The sequence below is a fragment of the Macrotis lagotis genome, chromosome 1 (assembly GCF_037893015.1).
Source record: "Macrotis lagotis isolate mMagLag1 chromosome 1, bilby.v1.9.chrom.fasta, whole genome shotgun sequence".
Classification (NCBI taxonomy): domain Eukaryota; kingdom Metazoa; phylum Chordata; class Mammalia; order Peramelemorphia; family Peramelidae; genus Macrotis; species Macrotis lagotis.
Genome location: NC_133658.1, coordinates 247,874,975 through 247,895,960, shown reverse-complemented (window position 1 = coordinate 247,895,960; position 20,986 = coordinate 247,874,975). Strand labels below are relative to the sequence as shown.

General features: G+C 45.5%; 2 protein-coding genes across 3 annotated transcripts in view; one reads left to right on the top strand and one right to left on the bottom strand.

Annotated features, from left to right (window-relative positions):
- Positions 1 to 826: 826 nt before the first annotated feature.
- On the top strand, positions 827 to 10,147 carry KCNK15 (potassium two pore domain channel subfamily K member 15). The gene is made up of 2 exons (XM_074210121.1): positions 827 to 1,109; positions 3,784 to 10,147. Exons 1-2 carry the CDS (start codon positions 827 to 829, stop codon positions 4,632 to 4,634), a joined length of 1,134 nt encoding a protein of 377 aa, XP_074066222.1. The 3' UTR covers positions 4,635 to 10,147.
- A 1,229-nt stretch (positions 10,148 to 11,376) lies between these two features.
- The window catches only part of RIMS4 (regulating synaptic membrane exocytosis 4), a 61,714-nt gene continuing 52,104 nt past the window's right edge, over positions 11,377 to 20,986 (bottom strand). The window contains exons 6-7 of one of the 2 annotated variants that reach the window (XM_074210123.1): positions 17,913 to 18,012; positions 11,377 to 17,435 (exon numbers count right to left, since the gene is read on the bottom strand). In XM_074210123.1, coding sequence (XP_074066224.1) covers positions 17,395 to 17,435; positions 17,913 to 18,012 — 141 coding nt within the window. In that variant the 3' untranslated portion in view covers positions 11,377 to 17,394. Of the gene's footprint in view, positions 18,013 to 20,986 lie in introns of both variants that reach the window. The other variant, XM_074210122.1, reaches the window with a different exon arrangement.

The window sequence follows — 20,986 nt, the reverse complement described above, 5'->3', positions numbered from 1 at the left end:
AGTGAGGAGATGAACAAGTGAATGCATCCTCTGCCCCCATTTCACCGGCTACCCCTAAGGGAAGGCATCAACAGCCTTTTCCCAGCTAAGCAGTCTAGTTAGAAGCTTCTGTTCCCCAACGAGACAGTCCAGTTGCCCCGAAAGGTACTTAGACGCTTAACTTAGCACCCCCTTTTCTGGCTCTTCCCAGTTTAACTTTTCAGTGTTTCTAAGGGGGGGGGGGATACCCACAATCCATGCCCACAGCGGACTGAGGATCAGAAGACCTGAGTTCTAGTCTGGTCTGGCTTTCTAAGTGACATTGGACAAGTCCCCACCCACTTCCCTTCTAGGTGTCTTTCCTTCTTTCTAAGACTGAGGGCTCTAAAGTCCCTTCACATCCTTCTCCATCATGCGATCTCCAGCTAACTGGGTCTGGGAGCAGCTGGAGAGGGAGGAGCGAGCAGCTGGCGGGATAGCCAGTAGAACACAGATCCAGGAGCAGCCCCGCCTCGGAGATAGCTGCGGTGGTTGGGGGGAGGCACCCCGGCGGATCCGGCCCCGGGAGCCAGGAGCTGTCCCGGGCTCTGCACCTCAGTGCTGCCGTCGGGGCTCGGGCGGTGCATGGCCGCTGAGCCGAGGCTTGGCCGGCGCGGGCAGGGAGCTAGGGGCCACTGGGGGCAGGCTAGAGCCGGGGTCCCATCCCTCAGCCACTTGAGCCAAGCGGAGGGGTGCCTAGGGGTGGTGGGGCGATTGTGAGGGGGCAGGGAGCCTCCGCCCCCCGGGCCATGAGCCTGCCTAGGTGAGACGGTCTGCACCCTGGCTCGGGCTCCAGACTCAGCTGGCCATGAAGAGGCAGAACGTGCGCACCGCGTCCCTCATCCTCTGCACCTTTTCCTATCTCCTGGTGGGCGCCGCGGTGTTCGACGCGCTGGAGTCGGAGTCGGAGAGCTCTCGGAAGCGGCTCCTGGAGCAGAAGCGCAGCGAATTCCGCAGGAAATACCGCTTCTCGCCCGAGGACTACCGCGAACTGGAGCGCCTGGTTCTGCAGGCGGAGCCGCACCGGGCCGGCCGCCAGTGGAAGTTCGCCGGCTCCTTCTACTTTGCCATCACGGTCATTACTACCATCGGTGAGCGCAGCCCCGCAGCCCCCGCTCTCTCCACCCTCAGGAGCCGGGCGCCCCCACCTCTGTCCCCGGCCCAAAGCCGCTGGAGTAGGAGTTGGCCCGGGAGGAGGGTGACGTTGGAGGCCCGAGTGTCGGAAACTATCTGCAGATCTCGGACCCAACGCCCGTTGGCTTAGCCGACGTCGGAAGGCCCGGGGTCCAAGGCTGACTCTACCACTTAGCAAATGTGTAGCCTTAGACCAGTCGTTTCCCGACTGAATCTATTTTCTTCTCAAAATGAAGGGATCACACTAAAAGGAACACCAAGTTTCCCATCAGTGCTAAATACTACGTCTCCTGTAGGAGTGGGTTGATTTTTGTTTTGATTGAGGGGGGAGGTACCAGATCATTACTTTCATCCCTCCAGCGGCTTGTCCTCGTCTCTTAGCGTCTTTCCTTTCACCGGGCTAAGACGGGCACCCTTGTAACTTTATTGCTATGGACACCGGGGAAGCCCAATTCAGCCCAGGATGAGGATTCAGTCACTTGGAATTGACTGGGGTAGTTGGCTCCAAGTGGGGGTGGTGGAAGGTGGAAAACTTTCATTAGAGCCCTGCAGGAGGGTGGCACCTCTCCTCCCTTCAGCCCTGGAAACCCTGCCTCCTCTAGCCTCTCTCCAACCTATTGCTTGGAGAAAGTTTCCTTTTAAGGGCAGCCCCCGAAGCCTGGGGTCTTACTTTGGACCCCAGCCAGTAAAGTCAGTTACCGTCTTCTTTCCTCTTTCTTTCTGAGCAATCTTCCACCTTCAGCCCGCAGATGCACCTTGTCAGTCTGTTTTGCTTTCCTTTTTTTTTTCCTCTCCCTGAGTTTAAAAATCTTTCTGAGGATTAGGACTCTGAAAACTTGTTCTTGAAACCCTGGGCAGAATAATAGGATACTAAAGTCGGGGAGGACAATCTGGTTGAAAGCCCTATTTTTACAAAGGAGGAAACAGACCTAAAGAGAGAAATTATTTTTTTTTATCCAGAGCAACAATAACTGGTATGTGAATCAACAAGGTCTTCTGATTCTAATTTCAGAGCTTTTTCTACCTAAGACTTTGTTCTTTGCCTGTAACATTGCCTGTCCTTTTCTGTCCATTCCCGTGGCTCTCTCTCTCACCTTGATCATGGTCATTGGCTTTCCTCACTGGCTTATCTCCACCTTCTAAATACCCAATCTTTGCTCTGCCCTTAATATTTGAGATCCTGAGTCTCTCTCTCTCTCTCTCTCTCTCTCTCTCTCTCTCTCTCTCTCTCTCTGTGTGTGTGTGTGTGTGTTAGGGCAGCTAGGTGGTACAGTGGATAGAGCATTGCCCTTGGAGTCAGGAGGACATGAGTTCAAATTTTACCTCAGACACTTGACACATATCAGCTGTGTGACCTTGGGCAAGTCACTTAACCCTGATTACATCCCACTTGGGGCCATCTCCAATTGTCCTGATTTATATATGACCACTGAACTCAGATGGCTTTGGAGGAGACAATGAGGCTGATGACATAGCACATAACCCTCTCACTCAAATCTAATTCATGTGCTTGTCATGGCATTGCCTCCCTGATATCATGGTCTTCTTCCAGAATGCAAGACAAACATGATCATCAATTAGTGTGTGTGTGTGTTGAGTGTCGAGTGTTGAGTGTCAAAATAATAGAACCTAGTTAGGGTATTAGGAAAGAGATAAACGAAGAGTGGCCCCAGATGAAATGATGGAGACCCCAAGACCCCTCTGTCTTAGCTTAGGTGGACACTAGACTTTGCTGATGTTCCTGCTGGCATCTGGCCCTCCAAGGACTCTGCTGTCTTGGGAACCAACTATCCAGGCCAAAAGGAACCTTGAAGTAATTGCTTTTACCGATTTTGTTTTATTCTCTGTAAGATGAGTTAGACACGGAGTGGGAATGGGGTGGGAAGGACATCTATAGACACTAGAACTGTGAAAGGTCAACGAATTTATATGAAAGTACAATGACACTAGAAAAATATTTTCTTTTTATACTCTACTACTGCACATCCTTAGCTATTCTTTGTATACTTTTATCTGCCAAATCACACACTCCCCCACTCTATTCACCCTGTCTCCCAGTCAGATCCTACCCCCTTCTCAATTTAATTCAAAGATAAGGTATTAAGCTCCTCCTTTGCTCAGGGCTCTGGGTTTCATGATGGAGATATCAAGAGGGAAAATGACAGGTCCTTCAACTTTTGGTCTAATACAGTTGTCACACAAATTTAAAGAAAAAAAAAAGGAAGAGGTCAGACAGGTGTTCTAGAACAGTTTGGGTGGTGAGAGCACTTTTAGTTGGAGAAGAGGCTTTTTGAGCTAGAAGGGACTTGATTTGGTCCCATCCTTTTGTTTTACACATGTCCCAAGTCACACCTATTAAGGGGAAGGGTCTGATAGCCAGCCCCCTGGTTAGTTGTGACTCCCAAACAAGTTCATTTTTCAGTACTGTCACTCAAGGCTTCATGGGGTGGCACCTGGGCACCCTCACCTCCAAGTCTCCTTCCCCTTCCTCTGATTTGCCTCACTCTCCACACATCCCCTCTCGGATAGTCCCCCCTGCCCCCACCCCCACCTCTGCTTCTTCACCCGTCACGCCTAACTCCCCTTCGGCAAACCCTAAGTCACGCTGGGGCTTCCTCTGTCCTCCCGCAGGGTACGGCCACGCAGCTCCAGGCACGGACGCGGGCAAGATCTTCTGCATGTTCTATGCCCTCTTGGGCATCCCCCTGACCCTGGTCACCTTCCAGAGCCTGGGCGAGCGCATGAATGTACTAGTCCGACGGCTGCTGCGGCGTCTGAAGCGCTGCGCGGGGCTGCGCAAGACGCAGGTGTCCACCGAGAACATGGTGGTGGTGGGGCTGCTGTCCTGCGTGGGCACGCTGGCCATGGGCGCCGCCGCCTTCTCCCACTTCGAAGGCTGGACCTTCTTCCATGCCTACTACTACTGCTTCATCACGCTCACCACCATCGGCTTCGGAGACTTCGTGGCGCTGCAGCGGGACGAGGCCCTGCACAAGCGTCCCCCCTACGTGGCCTTCAGCTTCCTCTACATCCTGCTGGGCCTGACGGTCATCGGCGCCTTCCTCAACCTCGTGGTGCTGCGCTTCCTCACCCTCAACGCCGAGGACGAGCGTCGGGACGCCGAGGGCCGGGCCTCGCTGCGCCAGCTCCGGCCGGGGGACCCCTCGGGGCCCGCGCGGGACGGGGCTCGCCGGCGCGCTCTGATGTCCCCGGATCCCACCCATGGCCCTGGCCCCGGGGCTCGGCTGAAGCCGCTGCGGCCTCCGCCAGCCTCTCCGGCCCGTCCCCCGGAGCCCCAGAATCGTCCCGAGACCCCTCCTCCGAGCTGTCACTCCAACCCCGTCTTCTGCAGCTCCATTTCCTATCGGATCGACCAGCTGGCCCTGGGTGCGAGGGAGAACCTCGGCTTCTCGTCCCCTGGGAGCACCACCTCCTCCGGCAGCGCTTTCGACCGGGTCCAGAGCCGTCGGAAGTCGGTCTGACATGAGGGTGAACCAGGAGCCGGGAGAACAGCGTTGGAGTCTTACTCTCCCCGGGGGGCAGGCCCTGCTCTGACCTTGGTACTTCGTCCCTAAAAAGGAGGGGGTTGTACTAAGTAGTGAAACTATTTAGAACTAGGAGAGACTTTAGATGTGATCAAATACAATGACTTTATTTCTCAGGGGAGGAAAATAAGGCTTATAGAGGTTAAGGGGCTTCAGGTAGTCAATAACCTAGCAAGGATTCAAATCCGAGTCCTCTCATTCTACTAATTTATTCTTTTATTTAATTCTTTTTTAAAGTTTGTGTTCCAAATTCTTCCCCACCCCCATTGAGAAGAGAAGCCCCGTATTATCAATCATACACGTGCAGTCCCAGCAAAACATTTTAAATGTCTATTTTAGTTTGCCATTCACTCAATTTTTTTTTTAAAATTTGTTTCACTCTAAATTCAATACAATATCATGCTAACCAAGGTGCAGTCCACTTCTAAAAGTGTATGTATTGTACCTAGTAATTCATTCTTCGATGTTTCAGAAATCACTTCTCACTTTCTTTTATTTAAACAGCCCATCCTCGGTTGAACCTCTCTTGCCAGTCTGGCTGGTGACTGTTTGCTAGACTATCTGAGCCCTGCTCAGTCATCCCTGTGAGAATGTAGCTGGGGATCCTGCCAATAGCATATCAAGTCCCAATTTAATTCAACAAACACTTATTAAGCATCATCTCTCTGTGATGCTTAAAAACTGTCCTTACCATAAGGGAGTTCATGTTTTCCTTGGTTGTACAACCGGTAAACATATAAATGAATACAATTTGAGGAGGGAGATAACCCCAACAACTAGGAGAGTTTTATTTAAGACCCCAACCAACTACACTGAATTTGGTGGTAATAGTAGAAATAGTATAGAAAAAGAGGCAGGTTCTAGTTCAGGCTCCAGGCCCCATGCTCCTGTGATCTTGGATAGGGTTGTTCTCCTTTTTTAGAGACAGTTTCCCTTCAGTAAAACAACCTTTTAAGACTATTAAATACAGATCAATTTCAGCACAAATTTCTGAATTTGTGGATCCCTAAATGGCAGATTCCTTAAGGAATCAGAAATTCTGAGTGCTTATCTCTTTGGATAAATCACTTACTGTCAGTTTCTTTAAACTTCTACAAAAATGGAAATAACACCTATGTCAGTTTTCTCACCTTTACTAAAATGAGAATAGAACCTTCTCTATAGGTCTCATTGCACTGCTGTGAGGATCCAGAGGCAGAATCATGGATGTAGATGTTTTTTTTGTAAACTGGGGAGCTTTGTACAGATGGGAGAGGGTAGTTTCATTATTATACATTCATCTGGGACTCTGGGGAGCCAGTAGGGAGGTTTGGAGGAGGGTTTGGGGGCAGAGAGAAGGGGGAGCCAAAAGATTTGGATGGTTGGTGGGTGGATGACTGGTTGGCTGGAAAGAAAAGGGATGGATATATCTCAGATTTAGTGTGGCAGGGAGCCTGCCATCTGGTGATGATGTCACTGATACAGTGCCCCTTGGGAGGGGTGACAGGGAATGCTGGTGCAGAACAGGCTTCTGAGATTTTGTCCTTTGCTTGGGACTGGGCTCTGCTCTTCCTAGATTCCTGAACTGTTTTCATTCTTCCTTGGATTGAAAGTTTCTAGAGATGATATTTACTCCTTCTCTTTGCCACATCTAATACTCAATTTCTACTGTTACTGCAAAGAAATCCTGCTGATAGAGACATAAGGCCAAGGCTGGTTGGATTATACTTTAGGACATAAATGAATGAAGAGCAAACCTAACTGGGGATGACTAGTGGAGAAAATGCACTGGAATTTGGATAGGGCCCTTTAGAGAGTATATGAACTAAAGCAGAGGCTAGACATGAAGAGAGGGACCCTAAATAAGATCACTATGTCATGGAAAGAGTACTGGGCTGGGAAAAAGACAGGAATTTAGGTTTTGGACTGACTTTGTCATTAACTTGCTATGTCACCTTGGGCAAGTACTTTTCCTTTCTGGATTTCTGTTTCCACATCTATATAATGAGGGTAAATGATCCCTAAGATTGAGTACAACATTGAAATTTTATTATTCTACTCACACATGATATCTGGGGGCTCAGACCCACTCCCTCTTCACTTGAAAGTTTAATCCAGTTCCTAAAACCCTTGAAGGAAACCACATTGATCTGAGGGATGAGAATCTTACTGAGGAACTCACTTCATGCTTTGTGTTTTATAGAGGAGGTTTATTCAAAACTTGTGAAGGAGACACCAAGAAGGTTTGCTTGACCTCTCCCATGGGGCTCTTCTTTGAGGCTTGCCAGGCAACAAGCAGTTATTAATCACCTCCTATGTACTCAGCACTGGGAATACAAAGAAAGACAATAGCAATTTCTGCCCTCATGGAACTAACTGCTTAATGTGAGAGATAGCACACAAACTACTGTGTACAGATAAGACATGTACAGGAAAATTTTGAGGGACTTTCAGAGAGAAATTACCATTAAGGGGAAAAAATTCTTGCAGAAGGTGGAATTTTATCTGTGACTTGAAGGAAGCAGGAGGTAAAGTCAGGTAGGGCAAGAATTCCAGGCACAGGTGATGCACTGTGAAAATGGAGTGAAGAGATAAAAGTGTCACAGGCAAGGAACAGTTAAGACCGGTGTCACTGAATGAGAGCCAGCGTCACTGAATGAGAGACTACTTGGAGTTGAGTAAGGTAGAAGAAGATGGGAAAGGTAGGAGGAGCCAGATGATGAAAGCATTAAAAATTAGACAATTTTTATATTTGATCCAGGGAGTGATAGAAGCCTCAGGCTTAAAGCAGATGGGGTTGGGGTACTGATATTCTGTCTCATCTCTTTTGAGCCAGAAACTGAAAACAGTCTTTCCAACTGAAACCCTGATATGGCAATCCCAGACTGAAAATATGAGATACTGATCAGACCTTAGGACACAAAATATTTGAGCAGGAAGGGACTTTATAGACTACACAAAGTCTAGAGAGGAGAATGATTTGTCTAAAGTCATATGGCAAGTTAGAGGCTGAGTCAGGGATAAAATGAGATCTCCAGATTGCCCATCAGGCTTCCTCCCATTCATTATACCATGTAGAAGCAGGTTTTGTTTGTAAACATCAGTAAAATTAAGGGCATGTAGAGTGTTAAGTGGAGGGAGGGGTGTTAATATATGTCTAGAATGTTATCCACCTTTGTTTCTTTATACAGTTGTTCAAGTCTCACCTTCTTTCCTCCCCACTCCCTCACTTCGCTTTGATCACCACAGGGATCATTCTTTCAAGTTCTTTCGATATTTTATAGCTAGTACCTTAGAGTGCAGGGAAACTAGGTGGTCCAGTGGATAAAGTGCCAGACCCGAGTGAGGAAGATAAAGACTCATCTTTTTGAGTTCAAATTTGGCCTCACACACTTAATAGCTGTGTGACCCTCTGAAAGTCACTTAATCCAATTTGCCTCAGTTTCCTCATCTGTTAAATGAGTTGGGGAAGGAAATGGCAAACTACTCCTGAATACTTGCCAAGAAAGTCTCAAAGGGGGTTCACAAAGAGTCAGATATAGCTGAAACAATTAAATAGCAACAACATTAGATTTTATCACTCAACTGTAACTGATGGCTATTCTCAATTGGACCTTTCCCACGCCTACTGTTTTTACATTATGGGTTTCTTGAGGACCAGACTTATTCATGACTTGTAAAAGGCACATGAGGGATATTAGCCCTGGCCTCCTCCATGTTATCCCTTAGGGTGACAAGTATTTATTAATCACCTCCTATGAAAAGAGCCTTGGGATCTTAGCAAATTGGACTTTCATTTGAAGGTTCTGTGGATATTTAGTATGAAGAAAAGTAGCAGGGGGGGATATTTGAATGTTTGCCATGAGGCTCAGCTCCAGAGGACACAATCAAAAGTAATAGAAGGGCAGTTTAATGGACATCCATCTTGTTTCACTCACCATTATTGTGACTTCCCAGATATTAATGTGTTAAAGCATAAAAATTCCAAAATGTGAGCAATGGATGAGAGTGGCAAAAATATCAGAGAATTTTTTTTAACCATTTGAACTGTCCAAAAGTGGAAGGGGTTACCTTGAGAGTAGATGAGCTACCCCTTCATGGAGGCCTTCAAGTAGAGGGTAGATGCCATTTGTTGGATATGATATCACAAATATTTCTTTCATATATGGGGTTGAACTAGATAGCTTCCATATCTTAAATTCTGTGAATCTAGCTTCTTTTAAAAGGTCTCCAAAAGAATATTAGATCCTATCATTTCATCAGTGATCTCAGAGGTTACCCATGTCATATGAAGAGAAGTTAAAGGAACAGGGAATGTTTAACCTAAAGAAGAGAAGATTTAGGTAGGAAAGGATAGCTATGTACAAACATTTGATATCTTGATTATCTTATGCTTGACCTCAGAAGGCAGAACCAGGAGCAAAAGATATTGCAAAGAGCAGATTTAGGCATGATTTCAGGAAATGGCCCATAACAAGTAGATATAGCTTAAAAATAGAAGGGGCTCTTGGGTGGAGAGGGGATTTCCTCGAATTGGAAGTTTCCAGCCCAGGCAGTATGATCACTCATCTGGTAAATGGTGGAGGGTTCATTCTCATTAATTTATTTTTGGACTAAATGGCTTCTGATGTAAGACAATACTTGGGTTTGAATCCCAGCTTTGTCAATTCCTAGCTTTGTGACCTTGGGCAAACCTGAGCCTGGGTTGCTCCAGGTATAAGCTGAGAAGCCTGGACCAGATGATTTCCATGGTATTTTTTTTTATGTTTCTTAATGCCTCAATAAGTTCTTGAGAGATTAGTTGAGGGAGCTTGATTCCATGGAAAACAGAGGAGGGATGAAATTCTCAGGAATACCCACAGGCCTTGTGGCTTAGGAGCACTCATACACATTACACTGGACTCAGAGTGAATTCCAGAGAAGCTGAATCACTTTTAGTGTCCAGAGTGATTGTAACAGGGTGGTCTGGGAATGGTCTGAGCTGATTTCTTCAACCTCAGTGGGGTCCTCACTGGTGGAATCCTGGAATGAAGGCTGTTAGATTCAAGTTTGGACTGTATTGCTTTGTAATCATGGACAAATGACTTAATTTTACTGATCCTCAGTTTCCTTAGCTGAAAATTGGAAATAATTGTACCTACCTTGCCCAGTTATTATGATGTTCAAATGAGAATGTGTCAAGTACTTTGTCAACTGTAAAGTATTATACAAATGTGTGAGCAATTATTATTTTCCAAGTTCCCAACACATACACTTCTCTTGGGCTTGGAGGAGGTGAGTTAAATCCCTGGATATACCTTCTTACTCTCCAGAGATCACAGAACACTTTTATTTTGTATCAAGCATTTGGTGGCAAGCACTTTGTGCTGGGAGTCAGTAGTGCTTGGGTTCCAGGCCCAGCTCTGTCTATAAGGGGCTGTGGGACCCCAGTCCAGGCCTCAATTTCCCTTACGAAAATGAGTGTGATTAATAGTTACTCAACACCTCATGGGAGTGAACTGAGGATGGAATGCATTGTGAATGCAAAGATTTCTGAACTCTTAAGAATAAGGAGTCTGTGTTTGAAAGTCCCCAGCCCTGAAGCCTGGTATCTGTCATAGGATATTGGCCAATACTCATGGTATAACTCTGTGATAAGCCAACCCACGGTCATAGCACAGGAGTTAAGGAATTGGGTTTTGGCCCTTTGACACCTTTGATTTATGTTGTGTCTTCATTTCTAAAAGTGGTTCAGTGTGGATTGTACTGAGAATTGGAAGGATTCACTGTGTGATCTTGGTATTCCTTCCTCTTCACTTTCCTTCTCTGGAAAAAGGATGGTTGGACTAAATAATCTCTAGACTTCATGTCAGTTTTAACCTTCTATGGGTCTGATGCTGGAATACCTTCTGGAGATAGTGACCCATAGAAGGAGGTAGCTGGGGTTTATTTTAGAGAACCAAGCTGGAAGGGCAAGGAGGCTTTTTACTCCTTTTTTTTTAACTCTTATGACTAGTTCTGGAGACTGGCTTCAGCTCCTGTTGCTAGGTGACATTGAGGATACTGATATGGTGGTCACTGGTTGCTTAGTAACACCCAAACCAGTCCAATGGTGATGTCACAAGAAGCCACAGTTGTGTAACCCAGTTTTTTCAGTCTCAGGATTGGGACTGCTGGATACTGTGGTTCCCACACATACACATAACCTGTGTTTAGACTTGCCTTGGGATGTCTGAGTGCCAGAGGTTGTTAGAACTGGAAGGCACCTTAGAGATTCATCTAATCATCTCATTTTACAGAAAGGGTCAATGAAGACCAGAGAAGTGATGTCAGAATCACAGAGTTAGTGAGAAGTAGAACTGATCCCTGAACCCTTGAACTTTGAATACACAGGATCTCTTCCTATCCATTTTTCCCCAAATAGGACACCCTCAAGGGCTTCTTGAGGCTCTAGGCTTACCTGAGGATTAAAATCCAAAGAATTCTCCACCAAGTCTACTCTGCTCTAGGCTTCCTAGGAAGAGGGTGTCACCCCAGAGGCCAGACTGAGTCAAAAGATGCTCTCCAGGAAATGTGTGTGTGTGTGTGTGTGTGTGTGTGTGTGTGTAGGAATGGACACTGCCATCATTGTAGAGCTGAATGGAAGAGATGTAAATCAATAAGCAGACTCATTTAGAAAAAACAAAAACATATTTTTAATTTTCAATGTAATTTACATGATCTCAACAAAAATTACTCCAACTTAGGGGCTTGGGCCCCTTTCTGAAAACCTTGTTGTTTGACAACCAGCTTTACCTTACAGAGAAACTTCCCAGCAAGTAATTTACCACCCCATGACCAAGGACACCCCTACTCCCAGGGAGTGAAGTGGAGACATGGTGAGAGGGTAGATTACCCTGTCTCCTGAAAACCTTCCAACTTAGGAACCCAGGCATCTACAGATTGGCAGCAAAGGTTCCAAGGAAGTGTGTCAGAAGCCAGTGGGCTGCCAGGAAGCGGAGGGAGGGGACATGGGGAAGGGTGGCACAGTGTCAGATTCAATAAATAAATGCAGGTGGACCTTGCTTTATGCAACAACTGTTGCTTCTGTAAAGAGCAAATGAAATCGCATCCAGAAGATCCCAATTTCAGCAGTAAGTTGGACTTTTATAAAGTGAAGTCTTCTTCACTTAAGAGGCAGAATCATTCCTTAATTTGTCAGGGGTCCTGGGTTTGAGATCCAACTCTAATGCTAATTTGTATGACTATGGGTAAGTCAAGCCTTTTCTCTGACCTTCAGTTTCCTCAGCTATAAAATGAATGTGGTCACTGGGAGAAAATTATTCTGATTAAAAGTTTGAAGCCAAGAGATAAGGTACCATTTGTAAGTGTAGATGTTCTTTAAGGTGAAGAACCTCTGAAGTTATAAGCGGGAGTTCAGTGCTATGATGGGGATCCATAGAATCAAATTGAACTGAATGGAAACTTTGAGGTCATCTAACCCATTTTTATAGATGAAGAAATTGAGGTCCAAAGTTGTTAAGTAATTTTCAAGTGTGCACCAGCTAATAAGTGGCAAAGTGAAATTAAAGCTCAGAAGTTCCAATTCCCCTCAGTACTCTTGAAGATCTCAGTGATTCAGGGTTCATTCATTCATTCATTTAGAAGCTCCCTGAGAACTATCCTGCTGGCCTAACCTGCCTGGCTCAGAGAACCCCATCCTACTTAAACCCATCCTTATTCCACAGGGCAAAAGGGCTATTTGGCCCCACTCCCATATGGTGAGTAAACTGCATCTGATCCTTCAGAACAGACCTTCAGTGGGAGTCAGCTGCACATGGTCCAGCATGGGGATGATGGAGCTACCCTGCGAGATACTTCAAGGAACACATAGGGTTTTTGATCTGAGTTACTTACCTGTGTGTGCATGTGTCCTCTCATGAGCTGGTCCAGTCTCATTCAGTACCTATGGGTGCTGAATATTAACTAAAAGACCCATGGAGGACAAAAAGAGCCAACTAAGCAACTACTCAGTGGCCTTCCAGACTGGACGAAATGAAAATGGTCAATGTGCCTAAGTGCTGGCTCCCCCAGGTGGTACATGTGGTGCTGCCACTAGTCCAAGGGACATGGATGCAATTTCACAAAGCTCTGCACAGTCTTGACTTGGAAATCATAGGATTTGGAGCTGGAAGGGATCACCTAGTCCAACCTGCTAATTTTACAGTTGGGGAAACTGAGACATTTAGAGGTTAAAGTGTTTGCCCAAGGGCATATAGGTAATACACAACACAGCTGATATTCAAATTCAATTCACACAGGGTCATGGACCAAGATCTGGAATGGTCTTTGGGAATGTGTAGGTTTTCTGACCAAATCCAAATACCAATAGTGAATTATAACAATGGGGCCTGGGGTACCTTCTTTGACCTGGTCTTTAGTAATCAGAAATCCTTAATGACTATGCTTGGGTGCTTCCCTCAGGCCTCCCCTCAATAGAGCATCTGCTCAATATTTTGATGCAAAAGATCCAAGCCCTTGTCTTGCTCTAACACTGACTTACCATATAACATTGATTTGCTTTAATCTCTCTGGGACTCAGTTTCTCTCTTTGTAAAAATAGAAATAATTCTTAGTGTATGGTTATGGATCATATGAGAATAAATGGGAAACTGCTTTGAAAAGTTTAAAGTGCTGTACAAATGTGAGGAAAAATCAGTATTTCTGGTCCCAACTAAAAGTATCTTCTCCTGTTCTCTGCAGGCTCAGTTGGAGATAACTCCTGGGCAAGGGAACTCACTCCAAAGCTAAAAAGTAGTTCCAAAGGATGTTCTCTCTATATCTGAGACAATTCTCAAAAGTGATTGCTTCTGGCCAGAGATCCCAATTTCCACCTAGGGAGAACCATCAGCATCCCTAGGAAATAAGATAGAGCACAAGACAAGATGGAGCACAAGTAACTCCTGGTCTGGCTTCCTGAGAGTCCCAGAAGGTCCACAGATTGGTGTGGGGGAGAGACCTAGGGACATCATCAACCCCAGGGGCTCTAATTTGGTCCCCTGGCTAAGCTCAGAAGACCAAGGTGTCAACTGCTGCTCTACCTCTTAATATTGGGCAAGCCACTTTGCCGCATTGTCTCTCTCAGCCTCAGTTTCTTCATCTGTAAAACTGGGATCATTTTACTTGCACTACCTACCTCACAGGGTTATGCAGATCAGATGAGATAATGGATGTAAAGCGCTTTGTAAATTAGAAAGTGCTATAGAAATGTCAACTATTATTATTAATTATTATTATTATTATTACTAGTATATTCTCTTTAATGTAGAGAAGCCACATTCTATTTATTCCCCACTTGGGGCCTGATCCAGACAACCGGAAGAAGTCTGCCCAGGGACAGAGTTCATCCCACCCTAGATGACCAGTCTTTTCCTACTGTCAAGTGTCAGAAGTATGGACAGACAGGATATGACAGGTGGGTGGCAGCCAGAACCTCCTTGGGTCCCAAGCAGGAGCCAAGTTCATACAGAGTCTCTCCTGAAGCTACAGTTTAACAAAAAGTTTACTACCCCATCCCACCCCTACATACACCCCAGCACAGAACACACTCAAGACACACTAACAGGAATGGACCATTAATATTGGGAATAGGGGGACAGGAAATAAGGATACAACTTAAGACCCCACCAGGAGGCCAGTTATTTCACAGAAAAAACAAGAAAAGCAGCGGGAGGAGGGGGTCCTGAGGCCATGGCCCCCACCCCGCCTCTGGATGGATTATTGCTTCTTACCTAGTTAGTCTCTTTCACAAAACAGGCCTTTGTAGGAGACAGGAGAAAGGAGAGATTGGTCAAGTCCTCTTCACCAACACCCAGGTCTTTAGGGGAAAGTGATGAGACCACCTCATTATCTCTGTCCCCTTCTCAGCCTGGGGGTGGGAGGACAGGAATATCAGGTGCTCCAGGGATGGACTTGGCCCCATGGTAGCATCAGGACACCCCTCCTCCTGGCAACCCCGGAAGGCTCTTTTCTTCCTTAGAAAAAGTGACCACCATCTGTACCTAGAGCACATGGTTCCAAGAGAAGCCTCCTGGTTCCAGTAGTTTGCTGTTTCAATGCATCAGGGAACAATGAGTATTCAACCCCCATCAGGAACTACAGTATACAACCTCTCTTTACAGTTGTGTATTTGAGAATGACTGCTCTCTGAAACTTTTCTTTATGGTTAGACCAATCCTGAAACCACAGATGCTGTTCCCAGGTTGTTGGTCTGGGGACTGGTTAGCCATCAAAGCCTTCAAGACTCAGGGCACCTCCAGCCCAGGATGAGGGGGCATTGGCTATTAACAGTGAATAATAAGCAAATGAGGAAGAAAACTTTTTTTTTCAAAAGAACCTCAGATTCCAATTGCATCCAACCTTGCTCCCCCCAACTTTTATGAAGGCATCTGCAATGATACCCCCATGTCAGATGCTATCCTAGGAGAAGTGCTAAAGGCCCCTTCCCAAGGGTTAGGCCTCCTTCCATCTCTGTCCCACTAGTCTAAGACCGTAAAATTTTTCACTTCTCCCTCCTACCTGAATCAGACTAGAGAGCTGAACCAGGAGAAGCCAGAAACCCTCAGAGGACTAAGGCAATGAGACCTTAGATCCAAATCACAGACCCAAGACTCACAGCTTTCCTTCTTAATTCAACTGCAGAAATATTCCCCAAAACCTGGTTGAACAGGAAGAGCCATGGGATCTGAGATGGGGGGGGGGGACTTGGAGACCACCAACTCCAACTCTTGAAATTTCAGAAGAAACTGAGACTCAATAGGATGAGTTGTCTCCATTATTTCCCTCTAGCCCAGTTTAAAAAGATTCCTTGAACTTTCCACTCTATTGCCACCCCCCTAAAATAACTTGATTTGGAACCCATGTCCTGAGTGCCCTGGTCTGTCCTTGGCCAGGTACCAGGCCCAAAACATAACTCAATGGCCCAGGAGGGTTTTATAAATGCGTAATCATAAGAAGAGTATTAACAAGAATAAATAACACTTAGCAATTCTGTGCCCCCAGCTAAAGCTTTCTGAGGTGAGTGGGAGAGAGAGATGAAGCCAGAAGGCCAATTGCACAACCAGTCCTGGGGGGAGGAGTTGGGCCACTTGCAGGCCTTGTAGCCACACTCAAAGGCCATAGAATTAGATGGATTTTCTCAACACCTCCCCAGACCCTTTTTTTTACTCCTTAAAGATCTGGAGGAAAAGACAGGCTGGCTGCTTCTGGGGCCATCAGGGAGAAAAAAAAAGTTAGACAAAAAATTTGGCCTAACTCTTCCCTGTCAGACCCATTTGACTTTTCATTCCCCACTCCCCATTTACACACCTAGGGTGGATTTTATATTTCTACTCCTTGGACTTCATAAATATGAGAGGGTTAAGGAAAAGCCCCTCTCTAAACTACTCCCTCCATGCCAGGGATGGGGGACATGAGGAGGGACTAGCCTCAGCACTGAGGGGGTACTGGGGAGAGAAGGTAAAAGGAGGGCCCCCTCTCTGCAGGAGGCAGGAATGTGCTTCATTAAAGAGAGCTCCAACCCAGCACACCACAGATTGCCTGAAATTACCCCATAACTGGGGATTAGGGATCCGGCCAGTGAGCTAGACCTGGAGCTGGGAGCCCCAGGATACGGTCAAACCAACATATCAGTGGAAATAGGGAGAAGGAAGGAAGGAAAGAAGAAAAGGGAGAGAGAAGGAAACTTTCAATAGTTTGACCTTTTCTTTTTTTTCTCCCATCCATTCCATTTGCTTTTCTAGAGTCCACATAAAATAACTCTTGCAATTCAATTCACCTGTTTTAAGATGTTGCTTTGTGTGTGTTTTTTAAAAAGTAAAATCAAGGTTCTCTGCCCCTAGAGACCTCTAAGAAGAGAGTAGATTACCATCTGCCCTGAGGCAGCAGTCTGGACTAGATGATCTTTGAAGTCCAAGCATCAAACAGAGAGGGGTTCTTCTCCTAACAGGCTGCCTTAGATCCCTAGGACACTGTCCATGACTGGCATGGATGCCCTGGGCAAATTTCAACTCTAGCTTCTCCCAATTCTGCCTTTCTTGTTTATCTTGACTTAGCTTACTCTGGCCCAACTGGGGACTGACAAGGTTTGTTGCAACACCCATCCACTCTACCCATCCACTGCCAGGGGCAGGGTAGGGAGACAAGAGTTCCCTCAGTCTCAGTTGTTTCCAACTGCCTCTGAACTGCTGAGACAAGCATCCCCAGGATCTTGGAGGTGAGGGACCAGGCAGCAGCAGCCCTCTGGGCACTAAATAAAGGCATCCTTGATTCCTATAATGGAATGTCTTCAAGATCATCTAATCTAAACTCCTCGTTTTTAAAGGAAGAAATAGATCCAAAGAAGGAAGGTGATTTGTTAGGCTCACACAGAGCTAACAAGTGACTAAGTCAGGGCTGAGACCTTTGCCTCCTAGCTCCCAGGTGAGAGATCTTTTCCTTGTAGAAGGGAGGCACCATCTGCATCATGAGTCATCATGGGTCAGGCCTGACATCCAAAGAGCTGTGCCAACTGACTTGTAGCAACCGACTGAGGAGGACACATGCCTAAAAGGAGATACTTTGTCAAGAGGAGGTGACGTCCCTGACCATTGATGGGCAGAATCTCCAGGCGGCCTTGATGTTCTGGGGCCTCTCCAGGATCCAGATGATCTTGACTAAAGGCTGGCTCCATCATTCTCCTTGGAAACTCCCTGGGCTCCTCTCAGACTGGCTGCTGGCGGAGGAATAGACAGCCACTGGAGCCTAGTGCCACAAGAAAGACACTTGCTGGTAGATCGGCACTAGAGGGAAGGCAGGCCCCGGGCCTAGGATAGTGGAGGCAGTTCCAGGCAACTAGCTCCCAGGAGGACACAAAAAAGGGAGAGGTTGAATAACAGGCCCTCTCTCAAATCTGGGGGGCCTGGAAGTGACCAAGTCAAAAGTAAAGCCAATTGCTCTAAGAGAGGGAAGGCCTCAGGGTGGGGAAGGGAGCCAAACAGAGAATGGGGAGGAGCCTACAGAGTAGGTCTCCCCTCCTTGGGAGGGAGCCCTATCTGCTTCCATTTGAAGTGCCAGAGTTCCAGATCATAGTTCCTGGGCAACCCCTCCCCAAGTTCAGCCACTATGAGCGCTCCCCGCAGGGCCCCACAGTGCTCTCCAGGGACAGCTGAGAGGACTGGCGGAGTAGCGGGCCAGTGGCAGGGTCCACCATGGATGAGGTGGGGAAGAGCTTGTACCAACCCACGGCCAGAGTGGTCAAGTCCAGCTCCTCCAGAAGCACCCTTGCCACTCCCATGAAGTGCTTGCGTTCCATCCGTCCATAGTTGCCCCACACAATCACCTGCAGAACAGATAGACAGCAGAATTGAATATAAATTCTCTTCTCCCCCATGTCCCGAGAGTGACCATTCTCCACATCAATTTATAACCAGGCTTCTTTAAAAATGATCCTCAGATACAATCTTTCTAGATATTCCTGATTTACCCCAACAGAGATCTATCACAAGAACTAAACTATCAAGACTAGAAAGGACTTGAAAGACCATCAAACACCTTCATTTGATAGAGGGAGAAATGAAGTCTAAGGTCACACAGATAATAAAGGGCAGAGCTAAGATTCCAGTTAATGTCTTCTAACTCCAAGTCCAGTGAAGACTAAACTGAGTCCTGGAGAAGGTCAGTGACTTAACCAAGGTCAAAAAGGGAATAGGAAGAAAAGAGATAGAATCTGAGTCGAGGTGTATGAATAACTTCTGTTATTGAGTTTCCTTCATTTAGCTATAAAATGAGTCTAATATCTGAATTACCTCTTAAGATTTTTTTTTTATGAAGAAAGTGTTTTGTAAACTGTAAGGTACCTCCTAGTCCTAATATTATATATTTGGGATGCTAGATCTGGATATAGAAAGGTGAGCTTGGAAGTTAGAAGACTTGAGTTTTGGGCTCATGACCCTGGGTAGATTGTATCCTCTCCTTCAGCATCAAAATTTTTTAATTGTAAAAGGGGAATAATAGCTTCTGGTCAATTAATGTCTCTAAACTTGGGCTTCTTTATATGTAAAATGTAGATAAAATCCTTGTCCTGTTGAACTCAAAGAGCTCTTGTAAAGTCAAACATGAATAGCTGTGTCTCCATAGTACTTTTGAATTTTCAAAATACTTTACTCAAAGCAGCTCTCAGATAGCTCAAGTATCTCAGAAAGGCAGAGGATCACAGTAAGATGATATAATCCAATAGGAAGGGTCAGAGTTGGAGTCAAGGGACCTGGGTTCAAACCTGACTAGGACTTGCCTTACTACTTGTGTGCCCTTAAGCAAGCCAATTACCTTCTTGGGACCTGTTTTCCTCATCTGTAAAATGAGAGGGTTGATGAGATGACCTGAAGTTCCTCAGCTCTAAATCTATGCTCCACTTTGTTTTTTGAGGGGATTAGAACGATTTCATTAAGGAATTCCCTCTATTAATTAGCTATCCTGTGATTATAGACTTAGAGAGTTATCTAAAGCACTGAAACCTCAAATGATCCATTTTTACAGAAGAAGAAACTGAGATCCAGAGAAAGGAAGATTTTCTTAAAGATTCCAGAGCTAATAAGAATGGAGTCCAGACCTATTCTTTACTTCAATCAAAATTGCTCCTCTCTTCAATCTTCTTCTTCTTCTAATTCAGCTCTTTCCTTTCTTATTTCTTTATTAAATTCTTGCCTTTGAGATCTGTTGTTCACAGAAGAGCATTCCCTCTGCTGTTGGTCACCAACGGCCTTCCTACCATAGGATGGGAACCTTTTTTCTTGGAAGGCATCTCATTCATGAATAAAGCCCAAGAGTTCCGTTCCAGGATAGGCCACAAGAGGGTGCAGAGCTCATCTTATCCAATGGATAGAGCAGGGGTTTGGACATCTGGAAAGTCCAGCTCTAGAATCAGAGATCATAGAATGTTCCGAGGTGGATAGAAAACTAGCTTAGAAGAGTAGGAAACCTTAGAGGTCACTGAATCAAATCCTCTCATTTTACAAATGAAGACATTGAGTCTCTGGATTAGGCATATGACTTTGCCAAAGTAACTCAAAAAATTTGTTTTGAGATTAAAAAGAACTCTGTTCTATCAGTTCAGTATTCTTTTCAATATTAGGAAATTTAAACTTGACCATGTGGCATTAAATAAATTATTCAGTCCCTTGGGAAGAGGTCTGTTTCTTAATTCATAAAAAGGAGATGATTCTATACTGTTTTACCAGTATCACAGGTTTTTATGAGTGTAGAATAAAATTTAAAAGACAAACAGAATTTGAGTAAATTTGCTCAGGGTCATATAGCAAGTAAGTGTCTGAAGCTGGATTTGAACTCAGTTCTTACAGACTCAGTTGCCCCTAAAATGCCATTCCCCATATGTAAATTAGAAATAAAAACTGGACCTATGATTTCATTGGCATAGGAACTTTGGTAGTAAGGAAATTCTCACTACTTATGCAAATAAGCATTTTCTGTGCCATTTTGCTGTTGATGTTTGTCCTTTGTTCTTGAAGAAGACCATGACATCAGGGTGGTGATGCCATGACAAGCGAGTCAATTGGATTTGAGTGAGGGGTTGCTGTGCTAAGTTACCAGCCTCATATTCTTCTCTGGAGCCATCTGGGTCCAGTGGCCAATTGGAGATGGCCCTGGATGGGAGGCAATCAGGGTTAAGTGACTTGCCCAAGGTCACACAGCTAGTGAGCATCAAGTGTCTGAGGCTATATTTGAACTCTGGTCCTCCTGACTCCAGTGCTGATGTTCTATCCACTCTACCACCTAGCTGCCCCTTTACAGCCTTGGAGCATTGAGTTCAATGACTTGCCCAGGTGATTACAAGACTTAGACCTAGATCTTCCTGGTTTCAAGGCCAACTCTTATGTTCAGGACCCCATACTGCCTCTCATCCCCATGTAAAGGATTCTTGATATAATCACTATTCTTATTTCCTAATCAAATGGAGGATGGTCTGAGAAATATGAAAGTGACTGGAGAGGTGAAGTGGGGTGGAGAAGTGAGTTCCGAAACTAGATATTAGGCTTAGCTGCTGACCTTGAATAATTACCCAAATAGTTTGGGAACAAATTTCCTACAGTATCTTGGGAGCTCTATGACAGGCTATTGGGAAGTCTAAAAATTAGCTTAACAATCTACAGGGCATACCAACACAAAAGGATTGGTGTACTCTAAAGAGATATACAATGAAATGTTCAAGACTCTCACAAAAAAAAAAATTCTGATGAGGATAAAAAAAGGAGAGTTGTCTAAAGAAACTCAATTAAATGTATAGATCAGAAACTGAC

Coding starts and splice junctions, on each gene's coding strand:
- KCNK15 (XM_074210121.1), top strand. CDS start 827: ATGAAGAGGCAGAACGTGCGCACCGCGTCCCTCATCCTCTGCACCTTT. Junction 1,110..3,783: donor CACGGTCATTACTACCATCG/GTGAGCGCAGCC, acceptor GTCCTCCCGCAG/GGTACGGCCACGCAGCTCCA.